The sequence below is a fragment of the Oryctolagus cuniculus genome, chromosome 8 (assembly GCF_051225735.1).
Source record: "Oryctolagus cuniculus isolate XC-2025 breed Fujian yellow rabbit chromosome 8, ASM5122573v1, whole genome shotgun sequence".
In the NCBI taxonomy this organism is placed as follows: Eukaryota; Metazoa; Chordata; class Mammalia; order Lagomorpha; family Leporidae; genus Oryctolagus; species Oryctolagus cuniculus.
Genome location: NC_142874.1, coordinates 112,455,961 through 112,475,584, shown reverse-complemented (window position 1 = coordinate 112,475,584; position 19,624 = coordinate 112,455,961). Strand labels below are relative to the sequence as shown.

At 44.5% G+C, this 19,624-nt stretch overlaps 1 protein-coding gene across 34 annotated transcripts in view; it reads right to left on the bottom strand.

Annotated features, from left to right (window-relative positions):
* LIN54 (lin-54 DREAM MuvB core complex component) overlaps positions 1-19,624 on the bottom strand; it is a 105,934-nt gene that overhangs the window by 18,915 nt on the left and 67,395 nt on the right. For all 34 annotated transcript variants that reach the window (XM_051819626.3, XM_070047953.2, XM_070047949.2 and 31 more), the window contains 2 exons: positions 6,498-6,714; positions 102-175 (listed from right to left, as the gene is read on the bottom strand). In XM_051819626.3, the coding sequence (XP_051675586.1) occupies positions 102-175; positions 6,498-6,714 (291 nt within the window). The remainder of the gene's footprint in view (positions 1-101; positions 176-6,497; positions 6,715-19,624) is intronic.

The following is a 19,624-nucleotide window of genomic DNA, read 5'->3' as shown; positions in this document are numbered from 1 at the left end:
TGCCTAGTTCAGTAGAAGTCGCTTGCACCTAACTCCTAACTTTCAATGTGAACAGTAAATTGTTTGGAAGAGACTGAGAAGAAAAGTCGCATGATACTCACTTGTTTGACAGTCTGAGCTGGAACAATTGGAACTGACATCCGCACTGGGGTAGTATTAACAACCACTGGCTTTGCTTTTTTAAAAAAGGAAAAAAAATGAACAATTTATTTATAGAAATAATACTCAAAACAGTTATAAATACTTGGCTTTCTTGTGTTATCTTCATGAAGGAGCTAAAGAATCCCACTTGTTTCCTACTATGAGCACTCTCTAATCAGGATAGTGGTTCAAAATCGATCCTCCCGAGGTCGCTGCAGTCTATCCACTGTAAGAGGGACTCTTTCGGGGGCCCGCACTGTGGTGCTGAAGCTTAAGCTTCCACCTGCAGTGCCAGCATCCCAAACAGGCACCAGTTCAAGTTCCAGCTGTTCCACTTCCAACCTAGCTCCCTGCTAACGCGCCTGGGAAGGCAGCACAAGATGGCCCAAGTATTTAGGCCCATGTACCCACACTGGAGACCCAGCTGGAGATCCTGGCTCCTGGCTTTGGCCTGGCCCAGCCTCAGCCATTGCAGCCATTTGGGGGAGTGAATCAGAGGATGGAAGATCTCTTTCTCTCTTACTCTACCTTTCAAATAAATGAAATAAATCTTAAAAAAAAAAAGAAAAAAAAAAAGAAAAGAGGCTTTAAAGTCCTAAGATCTATAGGGCTCAACCCCCAGCTCTGCTACTTTCTAAACACATTTACTTTCTTTGCCTATATCCTCACCTGCAGTATGGGCAGTATCTACCTTATAGAGCATAAGGATTAAGTGTGTTAGTTCATGAAAATTGATTAGAACAGTGCCCAACAAATAGCAAGTGCGCAACAAGAGTTGCCATTACTGTTACTGTTGTTATTATTATGGCATCACTACTATATAAATGGCACTGTAGCCATTGTTCTGGGGAAGCGAAAATACAAGGCACCTGCTCTCAAGGAGATTACACTCTAGTCCAATTGATTTGGCAAGTACCCAAATGCGATCGACACGACTAAAGAAGATGAAGCGCTGTGGGAGTTCACAGGAGAGAGACTATTCATCGCGCTGCCCAAGGCTGGGACAAAGGAGACAGTGCATGGAGGGTGGAATATGGAGGTGGGCCCTGACCCACAGGCAGGCCCCAGAGAGGGCACACAGCCGGAGAAGGGCATGCCAGGCAAAAGCAGAGGCCTAAGTGCAGGCGCAACCCTGGGAAGCTGCAAAGCATCTTCACACGATGCTGCTGAACAGACCAGTCGGGCTGGGACCTAGAGTTAACGCAGACAAACACGGGCAAAAGGCAGACGGCAGGCATTCTGTTGAGGACCTTGGATGTCAGCGTGGAGGTCTTTGTGTTTAATCCGTTTTTGTAGTTCAGTAGGGAAAGAGAAGTTTCTGGGGACATTTAAGTACTGGAATATTACTGGACTGGTACAGAAAGAAACTTATTTGACAGCAGTGTGTAAAATGGGATTGAGTTGCAAGAAATAAGACAAATCAGAAGAGCACAAAAGTATGGGTTTGGGGTAACAGCACTAGGAATGAAGGGAGCGAGCAGACCCAAGAGATCTGGAACACGACGTAGTAACCACTCAATGTCGGCACCAATGGGCATCTGCGAAGGATGAGTAAGTCGTTGCCAAGTGACTAAGCAAATGACAGTTATTTGAATAAAAAACTCAAGGACAAGCTGACTTGAAGGGAGGATGAAATCTGACCAGGAGAAATGCTGGGATGAAATGCAGGAAAGAGGTTGGTACCATGTGTTCAGATGTAAAGAAGAGCAAACTTTAAAACCGCTCATGGCATTCCCAGTCTACAGGAGGGACCTACAAGGGTAGAAAGGACATCTCTTCAGCTTTCATTTTTGCCAGAGTAAGGCCTGGAGGTTGATCTGAGACAGAAGTTGAGATAAGGGAATCTAAATTGCTTTGGACAGTAAGTGAAAATGAATAGACTTCCTTGGACAGAAAGGCTATTGTGGCATGATCAGACTTTTGACTTCTGAGAGGAATTGGAGGGTTGATGGCTAAAGATAAAACTGAGGGGCTGGTGCTGTGGCACAGCGAGTTAAAGCCCAGGCCTGCAGTGCCAGCATCCCATATGGGCATCGGTTCTAGTCCCGCTGCTCCTCTTCCGATGCAGCTCTCTGCTATGGCCTGGGAAAGCAGTGGAAGATGGCCCAAGTGCTTGGGCCTCTGCACCCATGCAGGAGACCCAGAAGAGGCTCCTGGCTCCTGATAGGCACAGCTCTGGATGTTGCAGCCATCTGGGGAGTGAACCAGCGGATGGAAGACCTCTCTCTGTCTCTACCTCTCTCTGTAACTCTGTCTTTCAAATAAATAAAATCTTTTTTTAAAAAAGAAAAAGATGGCTGGCGCCGCGGCTCACTAGGCTATTCCTCCACCTGTGGTGCTGGCACCCCGGGTTCTAGTTCCGGTTGCTCCTCTTCCAGTCCAGCTCTCTGCTGTGACCCGGGAGTGCAGTGGAGGATGGCCCAAGTGCTTGGGCGCCTGCACCCACATGGGAGACCAGGAGGAAGCACCTGGCTCCTGGCTTTGGAACGGTGCAGGGCCGGCCGTAGCAGCCATTTTGGGAGTGAACCAAAGGAAGGAAGACCTTTCTCTCTCTCTCTTTCTCTCTCACTGTCTAACTCTGCCTGTCACAAAACAAACAAACAAACAAACAAAAAAACAAAAAAACTGAGTCCTGGAAGGAAACATTAGAAAGAGGGTACTCTGATCAAAGAGACAGCAGGCTGCGCAGCAAGGCGACAAGCGAGAGAATAGAAGTACCCCAGAAAATGAGGGCTGCACAGCTCTGTGAAGATACTATAGTCCAGGACACTGCACACTTTCAAAAGTGAATGCTGGGGACAGCGCTGTGGCGCAGCGGGTTGATGCCCTGGCCTGAAGTGCTGGCATCCCGTGTGGGCGCTGGTTCAAGATGCGGCTGCTCCTCTTCCGATCCAGCTCTCTACTATGGCCTGGGGAAAGCAGTGGAACATGGCCCAAGTGCTTGGGCCCCTGCACCCACGTGGGAGACCAGGAGAAGCACCCTGCTCCTGACTTCAGATGGGTGCAGATCCAGCAGTTACGGCCACCAGGGGAGTGAACCATCGGATGGAAGACCTCTCTCTCTTTTTCTACCTCTCCTCTCTCTGTGTAACTCTTTCAAATAAATAAAATAAATATTTTTTAAAAAGTGAATACTTTGGCATGCATGAATTATCTCCCAATAAGGGTGTGATTCACAAAGAGCATATGACCATGAAGTATAGCAGCAGTGACATATGATAGGAATTTGACGTCGTTCCTGTTCTGATTCTCTTTGCTTGCAGCCAAGCATCAGGAAAGTTCTAATAACCATTGCAGATGAGACTCCACAACATTAACAAGAAGTGAAAGGTGAGCCAGAAATCACGTGGTCGCACAGGAGAGTGTACTCCCTCTTCCACTTGCTTCCTGGAGAGGTGACGATGTCACTGTTCTGAGCACACAGAGCCATATGTAGTGAGATGTACTAGCTCCTGGTCAAAGGGGCCTGACCTGCCCTGGTCACATCACACAGGGGTAATGTCCCTGCTCCCACCCTGCACAGCATCACACACACACATACACACACTCCCCTAAAAAACCCAGGAACTCAAGTTTACATAGGCTTCGCATCTGTACACTTGGGGGAAGGAAGACAACATGAAGCAAAGTGGTCAGGAAAGAGAACACTATGAACACGCCGGGAAAGGGCTATTACATAACTGAGTCCTCAGCCTGTACTTTCTCTTCTTCCTCACCTTAGTGCACAGAGTTAACTATCACTGCAGTTGGCATGATCTTCGACATTTTTAGTATTTAACAGGAACGATGGGCAGTCTTTTGGAACATCCTGTTTGCAAATTTTGGAAACCATAACTGCAAGTGTTGCAGGCTTTTTAATATCTTTAAACTGATTTCCTCCCTCTCCAAGATGGAGTCTCCTGCGTTCCAGTATGCTACTTGCCACAGAACCAGGAAGAGCAGGCTGGAACCTTTGAACACTGGCTCTTGTTCAGTTTTCTAGGGAAGCCCAATCCCTTTTGGCATTTAAGTAAGCACCTCTTGGGAAATTAGGCCCTCAGAAAGACACATGAATACATTTGGTGAACTACAGCAACAACATAATGTATCTTCAATAAAACTGTAAACTTAAATTCTCTTGCAAGATAACATATACTATATATATCCAGACCTTTTATGGCACAGGAGAGAAAGACAAAAATGTAAGTGGATAAAAGAAAAACTGCATAGGTGGGTGAGTGGGTATAGAGAGAGGGAGGTGACAGAAACGGGAGGCAGTGAGAACAGAGATGATATTGGAACACAAAAAGGAAGATACAGGATGGCAGAAGCAGGGTGAGGGACGCCAAGACGCAAACAGAGAAAGAGGGGAGAGAGAGGCAGAAAGATAGGCATGAAGTTGGCAGAGAAGTTACCAGGAAATATATTAGAATTATGAAACATCCAAGTACCTCTCTACTCTCCCTACATCTCCAGTTCCCTACTGTAGTATACCCAAGGTTTAGTCCAGTTAAGGAGTAAACCAGTGTGAGCATCACACTGGAAATGGGTTCTCAGGGTTCTGTACCCTTACACCCATACACACACACACACACACACACACAATATAACCAACTGGATGAGTATCTCATGACTGCTTTAAGTGGACTGGATTTGTAGAAGTTCTCTTATGGCCCTGCTAAGTGTAAATACTGAAAGAATATAAAACTTGCCTTAGCAATATGCAGGTTTTCCTTCTATCTTATTAGGATCACTATGACAAAGATTTTCTTCCAAAGTTAGTTTGAAGGGAGATTAAAACATTATTGCTTGATATGTAGAATTTAATAGAATACATGACAAAAAGAAATAGCTTTTCTCTCCTGTAGTTTCTTTCAGGTGAACTAAGCATCAACAATGGGCAGCTCCAAGCTTTTGAACTTTTAACAAAAATGGAAAAGAAACCACCTGGTCCTTAATTCCTCTATTCATTTTCTATAAACAATAAATCACTCACTTGCCATCAGTTGGTTTTTGAAACTGCTGGACAGAAACCAGTCTTTCAAGGAAAAACTTATGCCATAACCTGATCCTTTCAGCTCCCCTGATCCTTTTAAGTCATTCAATTTTTTGAAAAAGAAGACAAATAAGGAGAAAGGTTATGTATGTGTCTGTGTATCAGGTGTAAAAATAGTTAAACACAAACAAGAAAACAGAAGGACAACAAAGAACACCCTCTAGGAAAAATACAACTGAGTAACTAATAATGCATTGTAATTGCTTCTTGTTAGTAATTACAGATTCCACCTCAGTAAAAGGTGAATGATATTAGGTTCTTATTTATTTCAACTGACGCACAGTTTATCAAGGGGCTACATAGTTAAGAAAACAAAATAAATAAGTTGGTCCATCTAAATCTGTCCCACTGGCAAAAATCGCATTTTTTAAAGATTTATTTATTTGAAAGGCAGAGTGTCAGTGACAGAGAGAGAGAGATTATCTTTTGTCTGCTGGTTCACTCCCCAAATGGCACAACAGCAAGCGCAGGGCCAAGATGCAGAAGGAGCCAAGAACTCCATCTGGGTCTCCCAAGTGGGGGGCAGGAACTCAAGCACTTGAACCATCATCTGTGCTTCCCAGGAACATTAGCAGGGAGCTGGATTAGAAGTGGAGAAGCCGCCGGCGCCGTGGCTCAATAGGCTAATCCTCCACCTTGCGGCGCCGGCACACCGGGTTCTAGTCCCGGTTGGGGCGCCGGATTCTGTCCCGGTTGCCCCTCTTCCAGGCCAGCTCTCTGCTATGGCCAGGGAGTGCAGTGGAGGATGGCCCAGGTGCTTGGGCCCTGCACCCCATGGGAGACCAGGAAAAGCACCTGGCTCCTGGCTCCTGCCAGGATCAGCGCGGTGCGCCGGCTGCAGCGGCGGCCATTGGAGGGTGAACCAGCGGCAAAAAGGAAGACCTTTCTCTCTCTGTCTCTCTCTCTCACTGTCCACTCTGCCTGTCAAAAAAAAAAAAAAAAAAAAAAAAAAGAAGTGGAGAAGCCAGTATACCAGTCGGCACTGAGATATGGGATGTGGATACCCAAGTGGCAGCTTAACCCACTGCACCGTAACGCCCGCCCCCAAAATGGCAGGTTTGAAAATCAGCACTAAAATGGCTAACCACAAATTAATGAATCATTATGATCATCCTGTATTACAGAACAGTGTACCCACCTCCAGCAGAATGAAATACTACAGTTAGATGCAACCACAATTTTTAACTGCCTTCTACAACCACAGCTAACTGAAACTGCCCGCTGAAGTGCCACACTTACCCAGGATTTCAGCAAGAAAAGGACCACATTCTGCAGTCATGTTAAAACAGTATGTACTATCTGGGGAAAAACGGTTACTAACCTTGCTGAAGCGGCTGCGTATTTGTACTGGGATTCTGACTGGCTGGCTGTGTGGAGCTACTGGCTGTTGTGGCAGTAACCAGGCGCACATAATGAAACTTGCTTCCAGGCACTTGAATCTGCTGGACATTGGGAGCAGTTGCCAGAGGAATGATCGTCTTAAACTGAGAGGTGCTCACGCCTCCGACAGTGATGGTCTGCACGGCTGACTTCACCGCCTAGGAAACAGTACAACACAACATGGTTTTTGTTCATCTGGAATCTCACTTTTCTTCTGCTTTTAACTTAGGACACTCGCCCAAGCAATAAAGTATGCTCCCGTATTTCATCAGAAGCTGTTGAAAGGAAATCCTGTTCAAAGAGAAAGGAAGACAATAGTAGTGAATACAAGTTTGAAACCGAAATTAAACTTCCTATCTTGATATTCCACCAGATTACCAGGTCAAGTGACTTGCTATAAAGAAATTATTACTTAATTTGCAAGAACTAGTTTTGTTAATATCAGGGAAAACAAATAAACTTATAAACTCTCAGAATTAAGTTCCACTTCAATAGGAAGAAAATAAAGATACTTGGCTTTATTTCTTTTGCTTTATTTTTTTAGGAGGGAGGGGCTTTATTTCTACCCACCAAATTAACTAAACGTATTTTATATTCACATGCTCTAAAAGCGAAACTCAAAAGAAAAGCCCACCTTCCACCCTCCTTCAGTCTAGACAACTGTGAAAGGCTTGTAATACTTCCTAGATACAGAATACCTATTAGCATACAGGCAGGAAGCCAAATTCAGTCCACAATTAGCCCAGTTTTGGTTGTATAAGGGACAGTTACCAATCTTGGGTAGATCAGATCTGAGTCAACACAATCATTTTCATTAATTTTAAGCCTTTCCTTCAGTCTGACAGAAAGCAGTGGGTCTTCCTCAAAATCTGCATGAAACATCAGGCAAAGCAAAGCAGGAGTCTCCTGATGTCCTACTGTGCTGCACTCTGTCATCCAAAGCAAGGCCACAGGATACGCTCGAGCAGCACAGCATCACCTGTATCTTACGACAGACCTGTAATCCACACATGCATGTATAATTACAGGTATGTAACTGCATTCAGATTATATCCCCACCTATTCCACAAGAAGCCCTCATGCTAAAAGACAAGGGACATATGATGGAGGAAACATGCATTCACTACATGCATAAGCATTTATGAAGGAAGAATTCTGACATTTTTAAAAATTCTATAAAAGCCCAGGAGGAAAACTACAAATGCTGTTTAGTAAGGATATTCTCTTGCAGTTTCAGAGGATTACTTCAGCATCAAATAATTCACGAAGTATTAGGTTGAGGCACCAAAAAGCAGTTTCAAAATAAAGGTAAGAATGACCTGAGCAGTCAATGAGTTAAATGAAAACCAAAAGGCAAGAGATAAAAGTATAAATTTGCAACCTACTGAACAAGCAATCGGTCTACCAGACAAATATGTACAATGGCACAAGAGTCAGTCTCTGTCCTCAAGGTGGAAAAAAAATATTACCATAAGATATAAGGTGCTTCAAATATAATAGTCACATTTATTAGCTATTTAATACGCACCTAGGATGGTGCTAAAAATTTCTACAGAAGACTACCTGATTGAAATCTAGCCATAACATTACTAGGTAGACATAGTATTGTACAAGTATGGGGCTAATCAATTTTGCTTGGTTTACTTTTGCTATCTCTTCCTTGAAAAATAAGTTTTATCGTGTATATTTAAGTAGACACATGAAGCAAAGGGATACAAATAGATAATAAAATGGTTACTATAGTGAAGCAAGTGAATGTATCCATCTTCTCACACAGCTGTTCATTTTTGTTTCTTTTTGTGGCAAGAGCAGCTAAAATCTACTCACTTAGCAGGAAACCTAAATACAATACCATTTTATTCCTTATGGTCCTCACTTTGATCACTGCATACATCTGCTACTTTATATCCTCTGGTTGTTATCTCCTGCCCCCCAACATACTTGCTACCTATTGCTCTACTTTCTATATCTGTATATTTGACTTTTGAAAAAAAAAAAAAGAGTTGGGGCTGGCTCTGTGGCGTAGCAGGTAAAGCCGCCACCTGCAGTGCTGGCATCACCGGTTCCAGTGAAGCAGAGGATGGAAGACCTCTCTTTCTCTGCCTTTCAAATAAACAAATAAATTTTTTTAAAAAAAGAGTTCACATATATAAGAAATAATGCAATATATTCTTTGCATGTCTAACTTATTTCACTTAGTGTAACACTCTCCAGATTCCATCATGTTATGGCAAATGGCAGGACCTTATTAAGACTAAATAATATTCCTGGCCGGCGCCACGGCTCACTAGGCTAATCCTCCGCCTTGCGGCGCCGGCACACCGGGTTCTAGTCCCGGTCGGGGCGCCGGATTCTGTCCCGGTTGCCCCTCTTCCAGGCCAGCCCTCTGCTGTGGCCAGGGAGTGCAGTGGAGGATGGCCCAGGTGCTTGGGTCCTGCACCCCATGGGAGACCAGGAAAAGCACCTGGCTCTGGCTCCTGCCATCGGATCAGCGCGGTGCGCCGGCCGCAGCGCGCCGGCCGCGGCGGCCATTGGAGGGTGAACCAATGGCAAAGGAAGACCTTTCTCTCTGTCTCTCTCTCTCTCACTGTCCACTCTGCCTGTCAAAAAAAAAAAAAAAAAAAAAAAAAGACTAAATAATATTCCATTGTATGTGGCAACTTCAAAAAGTTTAAGGAATACAGAATTAAAAGATGCTTATTTTGGTGCAAAAAATTTGAAATCCATGCAATTTTTCATAATATGCATTTTCTACAAACTTTTGGAAGACCCCCTTGTATATAATACCATACATTTATATCACACACACAGTTTATTCATCTGTCAAGGTGTGTTTCAATCTTGTCTATTGAAAATGCTGCAATGAACATGGGAGTGCAGATATCTTTACAAAGTACTGATTTCACCTTTTGGGGTACACACCCAGGAGAAGGACTGCTGGGTCATATGGTAGCTCTATTTTTTTTTATCTCTTTAGAAACCTCCATACTATTTTCCATAATGGCTTCAACCAATCTACGTTCGCACCAACAGAACACAAGAGTTCTCTTGTAGCTAGTGCTGTGGTGTAGACGGTTAAGTCTCTGCCTGTGGTGCCTGCATCCCAGAAGAGTACTGGCTTGGTTGCTGGCTGCTCTAGTTCTGATCCAGCTGTCTGCTATGGCCTGGGATAGCAGTAGAAGATGGCCCAAGTCCTTGGGCACGTGTACCCGCATGGGAGACCAGGAAGAAGCTCCTGGCTCCTGGCTTCGGCCTAGGCCAGCCCTGGCTGTGGCAGCCATTGATCTCTACCTCTCTCCCTCTCTCCGTTATTTCTGCCTTTCAAATAAATTTTAAAAAATAATATATTAGGGGCTGCTTCTGTGGAATGGTAGGTAAAGCCGCCGTCTGTAGTGTTGGCATGCCATATGGACATGGGTTTGAGTCCTGGCTGCTCCACTTCTGATCCGGCTTTCTGCTACGGCCTGGAAGGCAGTGCATATCCTCAAAAGTACTTATCTTTTGAGGGTTTGTTAAAACCATCCTAATGTAAGGTGGTACCCGACAGAGGCTGGGGCTTGCACTTCCCTGATGATACTGAGCACTGTTTCATGTCCATTGACTGTTTTTAGGTCTCCTTTGGAGAAATGTCAATTCAGGTCCTTTGTCCATTTTTTTAATCAGTTTGTTTATTTTTCTTCTATTGAGTTGTATAAGCTCGTTATAAATTTTAGATTTTAACTTCTTATGAGATATATGTTTGCAAATATTTTTCCCATTACCACAAGGCTACTGTTTCATTTTGCTGTTTACTTTGTTGTGCAGAAACTAGCTTGATGCAGTTCCATATATTTATTTTTGCTTTTGTAGCATGAATTTTGGTGTGATAGCTCAAATAGCATTGAAAAATGGTCACAATGCCAGACCTTGAAATGTCTTTTAAAATTGCGAAAATGTTTATACAGTTTATCATCATGAGTTTGTTTATATAATCCTAATTTCCAAACTTAGGTTGCTGCAATAAACAAACATACCAAGAAGCAAATTTTCAAGCTTTAAAACATTTGTAGGGGCTGGCACTGTGGTGTAGTAGGTAAAGCCACCGCCTGCGGAGCCAGCATCCCATATGTGTGCTGGTTTGAGTCCTGGCTGAGCTCCAATTTGGATCCAGCTCTCTGCTGTGGCCTGGGAAAGCAGCAGAAGATGGTCCAAGTCCTTGGGCCCCTGCACCCGTGTGGGAGACCCAGAGGAAGCTCCTGGCTCCTGGCTTAGGGTGGGGGCAGCTCTGGCCACTGCGGTCAATTGGGGAATGAACCATTGGATGGAAGACCTCTCTCTCTGTCTCTGCCTCTCTGTAACTCTGCCTTTCAAATAAATAAATAAATCTTTAAAAAAAAAACAACAACAAAACATTTGCAAGGTAAAAGATAAATGAGAAAGTAAAAAAAGATAAATACTATATGTTTTAAATGACTACTGACAGTCAAACCTTGTGATGGCTCTAAGAAATGATATATATTTGTGTGTATATATGTATTCTTGACATTTGTATGTATGAGTATATATATTAAACATTCCTGCACCAAAATAAAATTGTATTTGTAAAATAATTTTATTTTTTAATTGTTTGGGCTGGGGAGAGAGAGAGAGAGAGAAATATTGCAACCACTGGATCAATCCCCAAATGCCTACAATAGCTAGGGTTAGGCCAGGCCTCTCACATGGATCCATCACAGGGTTAGGCCAGGCCTCTCACATGGGTGGCAGGGATCCATCAACCTGAGCCATTCATCACCTGCTGTTTCCTACAGTGTGCACTAGGAGGAAGTTAAAGTGGAGCCAGGACCGAACCCAAGCACACTGCAATGGCACACAGGTATCCCCAGTGGTAGCTTAACTACTGCGCCAAATGCTTATCCTAAACTTATCTTTTAAATCCACTTTTCCACACATTTTTTTAAGATTTTATTTATTTGAAAGAGTTACACAGAGAGAGAAGGAGAGGTAGAGAGAGAGAGAGAGGTCTCCCATCTGCTGGTTCACTCTCCAGTTGGCAACAATGACTGGAACTGTGCCGATCTGAAGCCAGGAGCCAGGAGCTTCCTCTGAGGCTTCCAAAGCAGGTGCAGGGGCCCAAGCACTTGGGCCATCTTCCACTGCTTTCCCAGGCCATAGCAGAGAGCTGGATTGGGAGCGGAGCACCCAGGACTCGAACTGGGGCCCATATGGATGCCAGCACTGCAGGCAGTGGCCTTACCTGCTATGCCACAGTGCCGACTCCTCCACACACTTTTTAAAGTAACCGCATGTTACGACATAGGTGTTGGGGCCGGCGCTGTGACGCAGCGGGTTAATGCCCTGGCCTGAAGCACCGGAATCCCTTGTGGGCGGTGGTTCTTGTCCCGGTGGCTCCTTTTCTGATCCAGCTCTCTGCTATGGCCTGGGATAGCAGCAGAAGATGGCCCAAGTCCTTGGGCCTCTGCACCCACGTGGGAGACCCAGAAGAAGCTCCTGGCTCCTGGTTTTGGATCAACGCAGCTCCAGCCGTTGCGGCCAATTGGGAAGTGAACCAGCGGACAGAAGACCTTTCTGTCTCTGTCTCTCTGTGTAACTCTTTCAAATAAATAAACAAATAAATCTTTTAAAAAAAAAACAACAACAACATAGCTGTAAGGTACTTATTTGCTGTTTTTTCATGGTTACTAACACAACTTATATTTTACTCGCAGCTATGAACAGTGGTGACAGGGATGACTAATGTAAGTGTGATGTTTTAGCATCCATGAAAGCAGTCATGGAAAGGGTCAAATGACTACGGAGGCAAAATTACACAAACTGCTTCATAAGGCATCATAACCAGACACCAGCCTGATTCAGGAATAAGACAAGTTATCAAAATAGAATAAATAAGATAGTATGTGACTAGCCTAGGAACAGAGTGCTGAAGATCAAGGGAACAGATAAAAAAAATCCACATATAGAAATGTTCCTAGGGGCCGCTGCCTGCAATGCATCCCATATGGGCGCCGGTTTGAATCCTGGCTGCTCCACTTCTGATCCAGCTCTCTGCTATGGCCTGGGAAAGCTTTGGAAGGTGGCCCAAATCCTTGGGCCCCTGCACCCACGTGAGAGACCTGGAAGAAGCTCCTTGCTCCTGGCTTTTAGATCGGTGCAGCTCCGGCTGTTTCGGCCAGTTGGGAAGTGAACCAGTGGATGGAAGACCTCTCTCTTATCTCTGCCTCTCCTTTCTCTCTGTGTAACTCTTTCAAATAAATAAATAAATCTTAAAAAGAAATAAATAAAGAAATGTCCTTGATGAAAGCTGGCATTTCTATGGAAAGCCAAGACACTCTGTCAAAAAAAAAAAAAAAGACCTAAATGAAAGATCTCTGCGAGTGAGATCCCAGTGGAAAGAACAGGTCATCAAAGAAGGAGGTACCTTTCTCTGAAGGGAGGAGAGAACTTCCACTTTGACTATGACCTTGTCTAAATATGATCAGAGTCAGTGAACTCAAAAGGCTTCCACAGCCTTGGCAACTCATGACAAGAGCCTCAGGTGATTACTGATGCCATAAACAAGAGTGTCAATTTGTTAAGTCAACAACAGGAGTCACGGTGCACTTACTCCTCATGTAGGATCTCTGTCCTTAATGTGTTGTACATTGTGATTTAATGCTATAACTAGTACTCAAACAGTATTTTTCACTTTGTGTTTCTGTGTGGGTGCAAACTGTTGAAATCTTTACTTAATATATGCTAAACTGATCTTCTGTATATAAAGAGAATTGAAAATGAATCTTGATGTGACTGGAGTGGGAGAGGGGAGGGTTGCGGGTGGGAGAGAAGTTATGGGGGGCGGAGCCATTGTAATCCATAAGCTGTACTTTGGAAATTTTTTTTTTTTTTTTTTTTTGACAGGCAGAATGGACAGTGAGAGAGAGAGACAGAGAGAAAGGTCCTCCTTTGCCGTTGGGTGATCACCCTCCAATGGCCGCCGCGGCCGGCGCACTGCGCCAATCCGAAGGCAGGAGCCAGGTGCTTCTCCTGGTCTCCCATGGGGTGCAGGGCCCAAGGACTTGGGCCATCCTCCACTGCACTCCCTGGCCACAGCAGAGAGCTGGCCTGGAAGAGGGGCAACTGGGACAGAATCCAGCGCCCCAACCGGGACTAGAACCTGGTGTGCCGGCGCCGATAGGCGGAGGATTAGCCTAGTGAGCCGTGGCGCCGGCCTGGAAATTTATATTCATTGAATAAAAGTTAAAAAAAAAGAAAGCTGGCATTTCTAATCAATAGAAAATGATGAACTATTTAGTAAATAATGTGAATTAACTATCTGGTCTGATGTAATCTCCTAAAAAGTAAAATAAAAACTAATATGCAGACATAACAGGACCAAAATTGTGGCATAGGGGATAAAGCCACCACCTGTGATGCCAGTATCGCATGTGGGCATTAGTTTGAGACCTGGCTGTTTTGCTTCTGATCTAGCTCCTGCTAATACACCTGGGAAAGCAGTGGAAGATGTCCCAAGTTCTTGGGCCCCTGCACCCACGTGGCAGATCACGAAGAAGCTCCTGGCTTCAGCTTGGCCCAGCCCTGGCTTTTGCAGTCTTTTGTGGACTGAACCATCAGATGAAACACACACACAATCTCAATCTCTCTCTCTCTCTAACTCTGCCTTTTAAATAAATAAATATTTTTTAAAGAAGACATATAGAGAATAGAATAGAATAAACAGTCCAAAAAAAAATGTTTTTCAAATGTTTTCAACAAGAGTGTCAAATTCATTCAACAGGGAAAAGACAATCCTTTTAAACAGATGATGATAAGATAAGCTGACATCCACATGCAAAAAAAAGAATGGAGTTTGATCCTTGTCTAACACTATACATGGGGCCAGCACTGTGGCATAGCAGGTAAAGCCACCACCTGCACACCACCTGTGTACTGGCATCACATATGGCTGCCGGTTCGAGTCCTGGCTGCTCCACTTCCGATCCAGCTCTCTGCTATGGTCTGGGAAAGCAGTAAAAGATGGTCCAAGTCCTTGGGCCCCTGCACCCATGTGGGAGACCCAGAAGAAGCTCCTGGCTCTTGGTTTCAGATCCACTGGGGAGGGAACCAGTGGACGGAGTACCTCTCTCTCTCTGCCTCTCCTTCTCTCTGTATAACTCTTTCAAGCAAATAAATAAATAATGACAGCCATCTGGGGAGTGAACCAACGGAAGGAAGACCTTTCTCTCTGTCTCTCTCTCTCACTGTCTGTAACTCTACCTGTCAAATAAATTTTAAAAAGAAAGAAAGAAAAGCCTGGTTTAAGTCCTGGTTCCTCTACTTTTTTTTTTTTTTTTTTTTTTTTTAAGATTTATTTATTTATTTGAGAGGCAGAGGGAGAGGTAGAGAGATCCTTCATCCACTGGTTCACTCCCCAAATGACCACAACAGCCAGAGCTGGGCCGATCCAGAGCCAGGAGCCAGGAGTTTCTTTCGGGTCTTGCATGTGGGTACAGGGGCCAAGATCTTGGGCCATCTTCTACTGGTTTCCCAGACCATAGCAGAGAGCTGGATTGGAAGTGGAGCAGCCAGGTCTGGAACTGGCGCCCAAATGAGATGCCAGCACTGCAGGTGGTAGCTTTTACCCTCTACACCACAGCGCCAGGCCCTCCTCCACTAGCTTTCTCTTAAAGCATATTCTGGGAGGCAGCAGAGAGATGATGGCTCAAATGGTTGGGTCTCTGCCACCCATCTGGGAGACCCAGAATGAGCTCTGGGTTCTTGGCTCCAGCCTGGCCCAGGTCTAGATGTTGTAGGTATTTGGGAAATGAATCAGCCGATGGGAGTATTTGCTATCTCTCTCTCAAATAAAATAAATAAATCTTAAAAAAAAAAAGTGGAAACATTCTTTACAGAAAATTGTTAAAATAATAAACCTTAAGTATATTTTGCCACAACAAAAAATGAGAATATTCATTTTCAAGATGAGTTATGAAAATCAGAATAAAAATGATAGATTTGTAAACTTATCAAGACAGACATTTAGAACTAGATCCCAAATCAAGGAGTCAAAAATAAGATAGGGAAATGTGAACACTAACTAACTACTTACTGATATTAAAGGAAGGTGGGTGAGGTTTTTTAAATTTTTTTTAAATTTATTTATTTGAAATGCAGAGTTACAGAGAGAGAGGGAGAGGCAGAAAGATTTCTTCTATCTGCTGGTTCACTCCCTAAATGGTCTCAATGGCTAGGGCTGGGCCAGGCTGAAGATAGGAGCCTGGAGCTTCTTCTGGGTCTCCCAGATAGATGCAGGGGCACAAGCACTCGAGCCATCCTCTGCTGCTTTCCCAGGCCATTAGCAGAGAGCTACACTGAAAGCAGAATAACTGGGGCTCAAAACAGCACCCACATGGCATCCAGGCAATAGCTTAACCTGCTATGCCGCAATGTTGGACCCAGTAAGTTTTTTCTTTTTTTTTGTTTAAAGTATTATTTTATTTATTTGAAAGATGGAGTTACAGAGAGAGGTAGAAACAGAGAGAGAGGTCTTCCATTCTGCTGGTTCACTTGCCAAATGACTGCAACAGCCAGAGCTGAGCCAATCTGAAGCCAGGAGCCAGGAGTTTCCTCCAGGTTCCCCACACAGGTGCGGGGGCCCAAACACTTGGGCCATCCTCTAATGCTTTCCCAGGTTATAGCAGAGAGTTGGATCGGAAGAGGAGCAGCCAGGACTCAAACCAGCACCCATGTGGGATGCCAGTGCTGCAGGCTGGGGCCTTAACCTACTGTGCCACAGCACTGGCCCCACAGTAAATTTTTTCTTAAGTGCTCATAACTTTTAGAAAGTAATAATAAATCCATAGATGAAATTATACAATTAAAAATCATATATAAAAGCATAAAACAGTTCTAATATATATATATAAAACAGAAGAAAGAAATTTCTCATTCGTTTATTACTTCTACTCTTTTACTCTTGCTAATAGATTTGAGGACCTATGTACAAAATAAAAATTCAAGTAACAGAATAATTAGAGCCCTTATCCTGTAGTCATCTCAGTTCCAACTCTTACAACGATCTGTCAGTTTATTAGGAAAACAGATTCCGTCCACTGCACCACAGTTCAATCCTGCACGAGTTTCAGAGCAAAAGGAAAAGCAATCAACTCCTGAAACCACTTCCCTAAATCTGCTCGAATATTCGACTTTGCAATACTGTCATTGCCCGATCCCTTCCTGCCTGGATATCCGCAAAACACACTCACAATCAGCCTTCTGATTCCAGTCTTTACCTGCCTTGAATGCACCTGCCACACAGTGCCTCAGAGTTTGCTTTCACTTCCTGCTTTTGTTATAGCGCCCCAGGTGTCTTCATTTGATGATAAAATGAAGCCATCTTTGTTTTGCTTTGAAGATTATCCGTATCTGGCCTTAGGTTTATATTCTCCCCTTTCCTTCCAAAGCATGACTAATTCCAGTCAAAGGGGCTGCCACCTGTCCCACGTGCGCGTGGTACCCATCTCACCTCCCGATCGTCACTCTCGTGGTGACACGCGCTCTGCCTCACAGTTACGTGAGCTCGGCGGTGCGTTCTCCAGCCACCCCCACTGTGGCTGACTCCCCTTTTGCCATCACCTTTCTTTTCTCCATTTTCCAGCACTTGTTAGTTACTTGATTCATTTCTATCACCCATACACGTCAGGTTCTATGTGTCTTTTTTTTTTTTACTATTCCCCCACAAAGAGCACATCCTAACCCCCAGTAGGCCTTCAACAAATACTTGCCGAATGGAGAGTGAAGGAACACCGGGACTTCTCCATCTTTGCTCTGGACATATTTTCCCTCGGAACATTTCTATCACCTGGTCTGTATCACACACTATAACACGTATTTCATTACTCACTGTTCTATTTGCAGTCAAGTTTGTCTGCCTAACCACCATAAGCGCCTCTGTAGTTCACACAGCCTCAAGAGAGGGGCACACAGGCCTCAGTAGTTGATAGTCACTGATAATTACAGCATGGAAGAATGTCTCTTTATAACAGACAGCTTTCATCATTGTTCAGGCTCTCATTCTCTGCCTAACAAATGCCAAGCATCTGAGATAATGTTACACTTTTATGCATCAATATAGACGATTATGCAACAGACTCCTTGGTGCTAATTAAAATCCATATTCTCTTCTGTTCCCAGCGCAGAATCATCTTGTATTTCCTAGCTTTTGTGCTAAGGTCAGGCCATGCAACGGAGCTGTAGCTGGTGAAACGCATGGATCCAATAGGCAACACCTGCAGGTCTGGTTCATAAAAGCCTCCCCCACATGCCTTTTCCTCTCCCAGCTCACCGCCAGGGAGATAACCACCAGGGAGATGGACATTACTCAGCCAACTGCACTTCCAGCTTCTTGTAAATATTAGTTTTATAAGATAAAACTGCTCCACCACTTTTTAAAGTGTATTCAATGGAATCAAATCAACATAGTAATCTGGTGCTCACCATTATCCACTGCATCTGTTTAAAAGATTTATTTATTCAAAAGGTAGAGCAACAGGGTGGGGGAGTGGGAGGGGGGTACTGCGAGACAAAGAGAAAGAGAGAGATATCAATCCATTTCCCATTCGCTGGCTCACTCTCACAATGGCCGCAACAGCCAGATCTGGGCCAGGGCAAAGCCAGGAACCAGAAATTCCATTCTGGTCTCCCCATGAGTGGCAGGGGCTCAAGTACTAGAGTCATTTCGCACTGCCTTCCCAGGAGCATTAGCAGGGAGCTGGATCAGCGTGGAGCAGTCGGGATTCAAACTAATACCAATATGGGAATTCAATTCATACCAATATGAGAGTGCTGGCATCACAATCAGCGGCTTAGCCTTCAGCATCGCAACGCTGGCACCTACCCAGTGCATTTTTTAAAATACAAATATTGAGGGGAACACAGAAAGAAGAGAGAGCTTCGGACAGAGTGCTCATCTGATAGTTTATTCCCCAAAGACCCGCAACATCTGGATCTGGGCCAGACCAAAGCTGGGAGCCGGGACCTCAGTTCAGATCGCCCATGTGGTTGGCAGAGACCTAACTACTTGAGCCATCACCTGTTACTTCTCAGGGTCCACACTAGGAGGAAGCTGGAAGCAGGACCTAGTGTTGAGACTCAAATCCAGGTACTCTGATATAGGATGCAGCTTCACCACTAGGCCAAACACAACCAGAAACTTAGATTTTTTTTTCCCTTTCCTTGTGTGAACTTGTATTTCAGTTCCATATCCTCTAAAAATTTTATTCTAGTGTATTAATTTTATTCTTAAAATAATTTAATTATTCGTCTCTGAAACAAAAATATATATATAGCTTTAATTGCATCTAGAATAATGACAATTATTGTACACAATTAAGAAACAAAATGTATTATAAGTTGTGATTGTTATAGTATAAAAATATTTTGTTGAAACGCATCTCTTAATAGATGAATGAGGCCGGCGCCGCGGCTCACTAGGCTAATCCTCCGCCTAGCGGCGCCGGCACACCGGGTTCTAGTCCCGGTCGGGGTGCCGGATTCTGTCCCGGTTGCCCCTCTTCCAGGCCAGCTCTCTGCTGTGGCCAGGGAGTGCAGTGGAGGATGGCCCAGGTGCTTGGGCCCTGCACCCCATGGGAGACCAGGAAAAGCACCTGGCTCCTGGCATCGGATCAGCGCGGTGCACTGGCCGCAGTGCGCCGGCCGCGGCGGCCATTGGAGGGTGAACCAATGGCAAAGGAAGACTTTCTCTCTGTCTCTCTCTCTCTCTCTCTCACTGTCCACTCTGCTTGTCAAAAAAAAAAAAAAATAGATGAATAATATTCATCTTTAAAAATTACTTCTTGGGGATGGCACTGTGGTGTAGTAGGTCAACCCTCTGCCTGCGGGGTGGTCATCCCATATGGGCACTGGTTCAAGTCCTGGCTGTTCCACTTCTGATCCAGCTCCCTGCTAATGGCTTGAGAAAGCACTGGAGGATGACCCAAGTGCGTGGGCCCCTTCACCCATGTGGGAGACATGGAAGAAGCTCCTGGCTACTGGCTTCAGATTGGCCCAGCTCCAGCCATTACAGCCATTTGG